At 46.7% G+C, this 11028-nt stretch overlaps 1 protein-coding gene across 1 annotated transcript; it reads left to right on the forward strand.

The window, feature by feature from the left end:
• The first annotated feature begins 1504 nt into the window (after window positions 1-1504).
• On the forward strand, window positions 1505-10851 carry LOC107076581 (uncharacterized). Its single transcript, XM_015340572.2, has 7 exons — window positions 1505-1625; window positions 3282-3471; window positions 4936-5046; window positions 6022-6075; window positions 7881-8039; window positions 9488-9610; window positions 10107-10851. Exons 2-7 carry the CDS (start codon window positions 3352-3354, stop codon window positions 10179-10181), a joined length of 642 nt encoding a protein of 213 aa, XP_015196058.1. The 5' UTR covers window positions 1505-1625; window positions 3282-3351; the 3' UTR covers window positions 10182-10851.
• Window positions 10852-11028: the final 177 nt, after the last annotated feature.

Here is an 11028-nt window from a genome sequence, read left to right on the forward strand (position 1 = left end):
TGCCTGGTTCAGCCAGTCATACCAGACCCCACCCCTGGTGCAAGAGGCGCCACCTGTTTTCATTCTGGAGGATTCCAGTGCCCCAGCTGGACACTGGGACAAAGATGGGCACCCAAGCAGAGCACGTCTGAGGCCGTGCATACTTATGATGAGGGTCACGACGATGCACAAGATTTCTTCAGGCCTGCTGATGTCCTCCTTCACCAGGACGATGCCCATGCTCAACGTGAACAAGCTCACCGTGATCTGGGTCACCTGGAACACATCGTAAAGGACACTGAAAGCCAGGAGCATTCGGGGAACCAGCAGGCCAAGGAAACAGCGCAACACTGCAGTGCCAATGTGCCACCAGACTGCTGACACCCCTAAAACTCCTCACCCCCAGGGCCTTGGGCTGACTGTCCAGGAACTTCTTCTTCTGCTCCGGGTCCTTCTGGAAGGACAGAGACAGAAGGGGCCCTTCGCTCTCTGGGCGTATGGCCGACTCCATCTCTCGCTCTCTTCCTAGGAGACAGACTCACACAGAGGATCCTTCTGAGCCCCTGATGCAGGGAGGGAGAGCAGAAGGACTGCACACTTATAAAGACACAGGAAGCAATCAGACTCCCGGTGCACCACCGACAGATCCATTCCAGGTTTTACCCCCTACACTCAACCCCGTGTGCACACAAGTTCACGGGTTTCCTTATCAAGTGTGGGCAGGGGTGCAAGGAGTTCAAATATTGTCGACTTTCTGACTTCCTGCTGAGCTCCGTCGAATATCCGGTGCTTGTAAAACCTGGAATGGACTCAACAGCTTCTTAACTGGACTCCAACAGCATCAAAGATTTCTAGGAAAATTCAATTGGATCTTCGTGCATTTTCTTCAGAAAATTAATCTTTGTTATTTTAGGATTATCTCCCGATTACATGCAAAAACGCAACTAATAGAAGAGTGTTTTTTTCCGTCAAAATACAGCACAGCCTTTAAGTAATTCAGCCATCAAATACTGTTCTTCGACCTAATTCCAGAACCTTGTAGCCTGCCGACGCAAACATTTTAGTACGTCGAACTGTGGACTGGCTGGTGAAACTTTCCCGTTAGTTACAAATAAATACCGTAGGAAATGACTGAAATACACTATATGACGTATATTCGAGGTTTGCGAAAAAACACGATTTATCGACCGAGAAGAAAAAAAACAAGTTCAGCAGGCAGCAGAAAAGAGTGATCATTTCTGTAGGGTTTTTCTTGCTTGGAGACCGACGACAGAACGAAAAATCGGATTAATTTTTCTGTACGCGACTGGCCCTTCTCAGGAAAGAAAACATTCTGGGAGTGTTTTACCTGAAGTGCGGTCAGTGAAAGTTTTCCAGCAGCGACCCCTTACCCCTCTGGAAACGCGGCCACGGCTTTGTTTTTATCTTTCCACGGCCAGCGACCCCTCCTCTATCGCAGCAGAGGTTCCCTCTGGAAATCATTGAACCGAGGTCTTCTGCCAAAAAAAACTTCTCCAGCATCCTGGAGCTGCGCGGTGGCGGGGGTGGGAGGAGAGGCGAGTCGCTCCCGGCGGCAGGAGGCGCTTCTTCAGACTGAACGGCTGTGGAAGATCTCGGAGAGCTGAGAGCCGCCACGAGTTTGCATTGTGTGTGGAACGACGGCGCACAAGTTGAATTACTTACTGTGAGAAGACGGGTTGCATTAACATGATAACTTTATATGATTCAAACATCGCATTAATACAAACAAACATTCCGTACGTTTTAGCTTCGAACAGCATCAACATTTTCCGATATTATTTCAAGGAATAACTACGCCGTGCCACCGTGCTCTGTTCACTGTTTTGTGTGGACAAAGTGCTTTACTGTTTCAAAACACAGTGACGGTTTACTCTACCGCGTTCATTTTTGTGAATGTAGCAAAACGTTGTGGTCCCGCTGTACCGTTCGTTAAAACAAAAGTGTTCAACCTTTTCAGTCGTCATGTTTTCGGCACCCCAGAGGAGGAGACGCTTTTGAAATTTAGCAATATCCTGAACAGGGCAGAGAATGTATTTCCTAACGCACACGGTCCCCCAGTTCAGTCACACATTAAAAAAAAAAGATGGCTGAAAAAGCCCTTTATTGTACAGAAAACTGTGAACTGTACAGTACATACACACAAATTGACTGCGCAGCCCGACCCGCGGTGTCCGAAATTACAAACCATTTTATTTTTCAGAATGGACGATAGTCGAATCTCTGGATAGATTCCAGCGTTTGCTCAGCGTTAAACCAGACGCGGCAGAATCCCGCCTCCTAGAGCTAAGCGAACATAAATCTGTTCTTTCCACAGAAAAAGAACGCGTGAGAGCAACTCTCCTCCTATCGGATATTCTTGATAAAACTATTGGAAGTTTTTTATTTTATTTCCACCAGATCTTCAGTAGAAAAAAAAGATTCAATCGCTGTTTTGGAATAGGTAAATGTGCCAAAAGAACGCTGGTATTGTCTGTTTCTGTGTTTTGAAAATGCCGACTTTAAAAACCTAACGATCTGTGTTCGTCTCGGTGTTGTTGTTCTGTCTTGTCTGTTCCTACTAACGGACTGGAGTTTTAATTTACAGTAAAAAAATAAATGTTACTCCCTCAGGTCTTACCGTTGTCAGGGCGTTTAGCTAAACGCGAGCGCATTTCGTTGACTGCAGAAGACTTTTATTGGCAAGTTTCCTTGCGTTTATAAAATGACTTGCCCTCCTCCGGCAACTACTGAGGCTCTACATTTCTACACCGTCTCCATGTTTTTAGGAATTTATGAACGGCAGCAGGAATTGTTTCACAGCCTCGCGGTAGTAATTTTCATACTGCATGTGGGTTGTACTCGTTAAAAATAAGTCCTTGGATATTTGAAACGTATTTGGAAAAATGCAGTGCCGTAACTTTATTTTTTGCACAGAGGCAATAATGCTTCACAGTCTTGCAATTGTGATGTAGTTCACTAGGTGTGCTACAACTGAACTGCAGAACGTTTTTACAGATAATTAACTGTAATTGGAATTGCGTGTCCATTACACGGGAATCTGTTGCATATAAAAGTTTCACATATTTGCTGTGCAATAAGTATTTCAGAAGCCTAATATTTCAACGCGTGTTTTGCCGGTTGTGCATGTCTACCACCACATAGCTGTTACAAATTACCCTTTAAAAAAGTTATTGAAGAGCCTTAATCAGCCTTATTGCATTTCATATTTATGCATCTCTGCTCTCCCGACAGCCTCAAAAACTCGTGTCTTAAATGTGCTTCTTTCTTTTTTGTGTTTTTAGACAACAGAGTCTTCCAATTAGTGCGTTTCTCCCGGCCGCTGTCGCAAGACGGTCCGATAAAACACAAGTGATGGAGTCTCCTGTCAGCACCGAGCCGTCTCCTGGGAAAACTCCCCTGGTCTCCTTGACCTTCGAGAAAGACCCAGACCGCAAGAGGAAGTTCCTGGAGGCTGATCCCAAAATCTTGGGGGTGAGGTTTTCTGTGCGAGTAATCTCTTGGACAGAGGTTCCCAGCGCTTGTAGTAACCTACAGCACAGGGCAGTCAGACCGGCTTCCTGGAGAAAGCTGTCTGAGCCGCCCTCGCTAAATTGAATTAACTTGAATGATAATAAACCCTTCTTATCCATACCTTAAAAATACAACTATTTACAGCGACGGCATATTAAAATAAAATTCCTGAAGCAAACGTTGGAGAAAATTTCCCAGCGTGCCCTTTTAAACCTGGTGCTTGAGTCGAGTTACAGCGAGTGGGGAGATCAGTAGCGGGATGAAATTCTGGGGATCCCTCAGCTGCCGGGGAGCCCAGTGGACCAGCCCTGGCGGAAGCTGGGCTTTGGCCTTGTGCGGTTTTAAATACTGCATCGGTAAGGAGGTCAGTGTCACGCCCAGTACACCTAGAGGGCGCTCTAGCTCTGTCCTGTTCCTACCTCTCCTGTGATTATTCATGTCTTTCTGGTGTGTCTTGTTGTGGAGCATATTTACTTCCTGTGTCTGCTCTGCTCCTCGCTCAGCATTGAGGTTCAGGTGTCCTGAGACCTGCCTAGCACCAGGCCGCGCTCCTGTCCATGGCCTGAGGGCGTAGGTTTCTATACGGCATTTCCTGAACAGCTGAGCCTTGCGCTATCCCCCGTCCCGCCGCTACGCATAGGGTCTTTTTCTGCTCTCCTGCCATTCCACGGCTCGTCCCTTCCGACATCCGTGACAGCCAGTTCTGTCCCCTGACGAGACTGAATCTCAGCCACCACCTGCTTTTCAGAACAAAACAGCGCCCCTCCCCAGACAACCCCCCCACCCCCACGAATCAAGGCCTGGGATACTCACCGTCCACTCTTCTTATTCCGATCCCCTGTCCTGTTGTCATTTCGATCCAGCTCCCTTTGGATACAGGAAATTCTGCAGCCGCATTTCCCTTTCTTTTTTTGTGTGGAAAATGTCTATTTCCTGCGGGCTCCATGGTCTTCATACCCTGATTTCTCATTTCTCCAGTGCCTGTTCTGTAGCCTGCACCTCATCATAGGAAGCATGACAGAAAATCAAGGGGGCTGAGTATCTTGTTCTAGAAAACTCTTTGAATTTACTTTCTCTGCCAGGACCCGAGAGAAGGAGGCATATTAGCGTTGCGCAGATGTGCAGCAGTGATATTATTCCTGACACCACTCCCTCTCACGCCCCTGCTGAGAATTCCTTTATAGTGTAGAGACTCTTCATAGCCAAGCAATACCTGGAGAAATTTACTCTTGACCAATTCAACGGTACATGAAGTACAATACAAAGCCCACAGAACAGCCCATGTAGATACTGTATGTGCCTCAAGATACAATGATACCTTAAATGCGATGTAAACCACTCCAGTTCTCAAGTCTTTTAAAGATTCCTCATGCCCTCTGCTTTCCCAGGCATGCTGGGCTGAAATGGAACCTCTGTGTGTTGCAGGTTGCTCAGATCATGCTCAGTTTATTCAACATCGGAATGTCTACCATCGGGTGTTTGACTGTCCAGCACAATTGCAAGGTGGAACTGGCATCCATTTTCGTTAGCCTTTGCGTAAGTATTTCCAGGAAGAGTAACAGAACACCAGAGAGATATGAAGTATGGGAAGAGGAACATTTACCAAGCACTAGCCTTCTTAGAACTCTAGAAAGCAGAGCCATCTATGTACTGTAGACCTGAAGAAGGCTGCACAGCTAAAATGTTGTTTAATTTCTTTACCTTTCAGCATAGAAGTACAGTATAATAATAATAATAATAATTGCTTACACTTGTATAGCGCTTTTCTGGACACTCCACTCAAAGCGCTTTACAAGTAATGGGGATCCCCTCCACCACCACCAATGTGCAGCCCCACCTGGATGATGCAACAGCAGCCATAGTGCACCAGTACTCTCCCCACACACCAGCTCTCAGTGGGGAGGAGAGCAGAGTAATGAAGCCAATTCATAGAGGGGGATTATTAGGAGGCCATGATTGGTAAGGGCCAATGGGAAATTTGTCCAGGACGCCGGGGTTACACCCCTACTCTTTTCGAGAAACGCCCATTGATAATGATAATGCTTATGTGAGCTGCCACAGACAGCTGTTTTGTCCTTATTAGGGGTCACCAGCATGGCATAACCAACTATACATGATGTTGGCCATTTATTAAAATATTTTTTTTTTCTAAAGGTGAGACAATTATTATTGTCATTACCATCGACTTTATTTATGTGAAATGGAATTAGAAACCTGTTGAGACACTTCTGCTTTGCAGCAGTCAGAGACAGTATATCATGCTTATAGAGGCTTCTCTAAATTATTCTTGACAGTTCTGATTCTGGAGTCTTCTTCCTAATGTAGTTTTTGAACCAGCTGACACCTGGTTGTTCTTATGAAAGTTTTTTTTTTTATAGAATGTAGAATGTGTTGGATAGACATAATGTGTACATATTTTATAGTCCGTCCACAAATCAAACTGACAGTAAGCTGCCAGCAGACAGAAGGTTTTGCCGGTGGACTAATTCTGTTCTCCCATGGTTGGTTCAGACAATTGCAGCTGGGAGCATATCGATTTCTGCCCAAGACCTCCATCTGCCAAAGGTAAGAGAATTAAAAGACTCCCACATTAGAATGAGCTAGACTGCATGTGTGGAATAAGTTAGTCATTGTCTAGCTGAAAATACTGCCCATTCAACTAAATTTTATCCCACTACTATACCTGAGTAATAGACCCCACCAGGGCTGTCTCAAGGGTCCTAATGCTCAAAATAAAGCTTAATTGCTTCCATGTGAAAATTTGATTTCCTAAACCAATTACCAATTAACTCTTAATTGCCTAATTAATCCCCACTGTAGCTAGAAACATGTACGTCAGCGGCCTTGTAGCGACCTCTAGTGGCCAAATAACCATAATTACAGCCCTTTCTTTATCCGGCCTGTCACAACCTGCTGCACGCCAGACTTATGTTCTTTTTTCTCTTTTTTTTTTGTTAATTGTAAAGGGGACAATGTGATGACATCATGCAGTTTTCTCAGTTTACAGTACAGGTTACAGTTATGTCTGATGTTGATGCTGTTGGTTTTCTAGGCCATAGAGTGACTGTGGTTCACTGCCGTGCAGCTTAGACTCCGTTTTCTCATTGTGCGCCCCCTGCACATTTCCAACCACCTGTGAGAATGCACGCTGCTCATGTGTGAGATAGTCCTGCTCTCGTGTGGATCTCGGAATGTAGTGATCCAGACTGGGGAAAGGTCACAGTATAAACTCCTTGCGGATGCCTGCTAGGTCTTGCCTCAGTTGAAGCCAACTTATTCTCTTTAGCCTCATGGAGCATTGATTCAGGTTTGCCTTATCTGGATTTTTACAGATAACATTGAGAGTGCGCACGCACACACACACACCTCATAGTCTCCAAATATCTTTCACTTGACTATTTAACTCCGATTTTCTTCCTGCAGTTCACTACTTCAAACTTTGTTAAACAAAAAATTGTAATGCCTGTATTTTCACTGCTGCAAAGTTCTCCACACACTGGTCCTGGCCTGTGCAGGACTCGACAGGGAACACAAACTTCTCCATGGCTACAGACCTGGAAACCATTTCAGTTCAGCCCAATTAAGCCAATAACTGATTCCATGAATCATTAGGAGTGCAGGTTGGCCGAAAACCTGGAGATCCTGTGGCTCTGCAGAGCTGGAGCAAGGATCACTGTTTTGAGTCTTTCTTGTCGTGTCTGGCTGCAACTTTGTCACAATTACATTGTCTTGTAAACAACAACGACGACAAAACAATCCCACTATAATTTAACCTCTTTGCAACAACTGGGCCTCCTGGGAAAAACAATATGAATGCAGCCATGCTTACAAAACAAGAGCCCATGAGATCTAGTAGGATAATAACCTGAATTCCCCTTGCGTTTTTTGCACGCATGTACCATACTGTTAGGGACAGCCTTTAAGAAAATGCCAGAAAATAACACCAACACCTATTGCTGTAATCTGGGACGTTTTTAACACTCACTTTAAAGGAACATCCCACACAATGGCACCAAAGCAATAGTTCCTTCTTGGCAAGTACAAACGTATAGCAGCATATAACTGGGTCTAAAGTGTTAGAGCAAGGTATATTAGAATATTAAGAAATGACAAGAGGAATCTCTAATAATATTAGGACTGACCTACGTCCTACTATTGCCCGGGGCAGGTTAAAGGTGCCTTAACCTTAACCACACTTAAAGGTCTGTCCCATGTTATCCCGACTTCTTTAGAAAAAAAGAGCTATCCCATTTTTCTGAAAGAGCTCGATCTGTGCCTTGAAAATGGGGCCCGAGCATGCCAAACGTGCAGTGAAGAGGAAACGAGCGAGCTGGTTGATACCCATCGCAGTCTGTCTGTCCTCCCTGCAGCTCAAAGCCTGCCTGGCTCTGCAGATCATCGGCGGCGCTCTCCTCGTCGTCGTGTGGCCCCTGCACCTGGGCACCATAAACGTCGTCTATTCGTACAAGTTGTGCTGGACCGAGAGCAACATGACAGAAGCCAGAACCACCTTGTGCGACAGCTTCCAGGTGAGCTCACTCTCCTCTTCCTCACGGTATGAGCTACAGGAGCATAAAGGCAGGGACCCTTCAGATTCAGAGACGGTTTCTTCCCACACGGTGTCAGATTACTGAACTCGACCCCTACCGCTGGCTCACACTGAGGTTTTTGTATGTTATTTAATTTGGTGTTGTTTCTGCAGCTGTTCTGTGTTTGTGTTTGGTGATTCCTTTAATGTCTTTGTATTGGGGCACATGTGCAAACAGGCATTTGATTGCTGACAATATACTGAACTGATCGGAAGAAGACTGTACGGAGACTAAGGAGGAAAGCCCTGTTCCCTGAGCTCCTGCGGAGGACTGGACAACTGCAGTTTCAGAGCCGTGACAGGGAAAAGGGCATGGCCAAAAGCGAGTGGTAGGGCTTGGAGGGACTCCTTTACGGTGCAAATCCAGCCCCGGCATCCACTTGCTCGGATTGAAGAAGGACAATCACCCTTTTCAGAACTTTTGTATTATAGTAGAGATTGCATGACTTGTTGGAGTGTGTGCTCATTGTAAGATGTCTGTTGTGGAATCGAGTTGATTTGTCCCTTTTGGAAGATGGTCAGCCCCACAGAAAAGATTCTTGCATCGCATTTCTGGAGCCTCCTTCCTCCTTCCCAGGCAAAGAAAATGAGGACAGTAGATTAAGATTTTAGGATGTTCTCGGGGAGCACATGCATTAGAATTATTGGACTGTCAGCAATACCTGGAAAAGTTAAAATTGCCAAGCATTTCTGTAGGTATATGAATGCCCAGTGCGGAACTGAGTTTTAAGGCCTCAGCCTTTGTGCTGACTGCCAACCGGGGGAGACTGGGGCATGCAGACAAGCTCCTTTGACACTGTGTGCTCCCCTGCACCTGACAGGAGAGGGGGTGCTGCCTGGAGGAGTGGGGTGTTTCTCACTGACACACTGTGAGCCCCCCCAGTGCCTGACAGGAGTGGGGGTGCTAACTGGACAAGTGGGGCATCTCTCAATGACACACTGTGAGCCCCCCAGCGCCAGACAGGAGGGGGGGTCCCAACTGGAGGAGTGTGGAGCTTCTCTCACCGACAGACTGTGAGCTCCTTCAATGGAGAGAGAGAAATGGCAAACATGTAGGCCCTGGATGGCGTGTTCCTCTCATGAAAGTGGTCTTTTGTTCCTCCATGGTGATCCCATTTACACAGGCTGCTGGTCACGCACATCTGACAGATCACGTAGGTGGTTATTGGTCGACCAGTACGCTGGGCGTCAACAACCAAAACTTCCTTTCCATTTCAAATCATGCCTCCAGCGTCAATCCGTAATGTTCACTTGAGGTACCAACCCGAGTTGGTAATGCACCGGAAGGACCATCAGTCGTACCCTGGACTGAGCTGAAAGAGCCAGGGCTGGCCTCTCCTTGCTGCAGCTCTCCCGGTCTCTCACGCCTTTCCCCGCTCTCTCCGACAGGCGGTGTACGGACGCATCAGTGCCGAGGGGGAGCTCGTGCAGGTGGCGCTCATAGCCGTGTGCATGACTCTGGCCGTCTACAGCGGCAAGGCCATCCAGTGCTGCGGCCAGGGATCCCGCATGGTAAAGGATGCTGGGAGTGTTGGGAGAGGGCGGGTGGAAGGGGGGGGGGGGGTTCGTTACTCAACTCATTTTTCCTTGACGCGTTGAGCCTCATTCACAGTGCTACGGCCAGTGCGTTACTACCGGGGGGTGCAATATAGACGGTGCCGAAAATGAGATCAAGATCAGAGCGGTCCTTTGAGATGTGTCGCGAGGGGTTGGCGATATTCCATGGGGAAACTCGCTCGCTTTCGTTTTTTACGGGGGTGGTTTACTGAGCGTGTCTGCAATCCGGACTTCTGTCTCATTAAATCCAGTCTCAGAGTCTTAGCCTAAGTCTGAGTCTTCAATTAGTCTTAGTTATGACCTTAACCCAAGGTACAAACCTAAAATCCTCAAATCGAGCAGGAGCCAGGTAATTGGTGGAGAGTCACACTGAAACTGACAGTTTGACCGCAGCGCCGTGTTCCTCTCTTTAAACCCTTCTCTTGTCTGTTGCCTCTTTCCTGTTGTGCAGCCAGTGATCACGGTGAACAGCCCACCACCGCCCAGCCAGAGCAGCGAGGAGGTTTGGCAAGAGGCTGGCCAGTGACTCCCCCTCCTACAGCTCCACATGCCGCACAGCAGCTCCGAGGCCCCATTCCCACTGACCTGCTCTTCCCCTCACAGTGTCTTCCTTTAATCAGCTCTCCTGTCAACGAACCTCTGTGAAATAAGTGTCTCTCTAACAACATTGATGCACTAACAGGTTTATTACTCTAAGAGCTCCAGAGCTCTGTATTACTCAGTAGCTGCCTTAGTCTGAGGTATACTATAAAAATGTTATAAATATCCCACATGACTAGGCTTCAACCAACAGGACTGGGCTTGAAGCAGAAAGATTTTCCTGTGGCTACTTATGTTATGATCCTATATTGTGTTATATCCGTCTGTGTCCCCCCTGATGCACTGTACTGACTCCAGTGCTCTCCCAACGCCAAAGGCAGCATGCTCTTAAAGTTGTGTCAGCAGCAAACCCTGGTGTGGCAAAAAGACAAGCTGTGCTAACACTGAGACCTCTGGTCAAAAGTCTGCCAAGGATCCAGACACTGAAGGGTTGAGAACAGCAGAACACAGCATGTCAAATGTGCCCAAGTGCAGGACAGGCTGTCATAGTCCATTTTAATGCTCTATTTGCCTAAAATGAATTAGTACTTCTGACATTCTGAGGCACCCCTGTCTGTTGGTGGACAACCAATCCTAAATAAATTCCCTAAACAAAATCCTTTTAGCTCCTACTTGTGACTCGTGAAACAGCCCCCTCTTTTGATCTTTTGATCTGAAGGAATTTTGTCCTTGAATCCTTTCAAGCTCCTTTTATCTTGACTGAAAGGATTAAGGTCTTCTGCCCTCTTCATACATGACAACTCCCTGAGACACAAAGCATCACTTTTTTTTTT

The sequence above is a fragment of the Lepisosteus oculatus genome, chromosome 3 (assembly GCF_040954835.1).
Source record: "Lepisosteus oculatus isolate fLepOcu1 chromosome 3, fLepOcu1.hap2, whole genome shotgun sequence".
Lineage (NCBI taxonomy): Eukaryota > Metazoa > Chordata > Actinopteri > Semionotiformes > Lepisosteidae > Lepisosteus > Lepisosteus oculatus.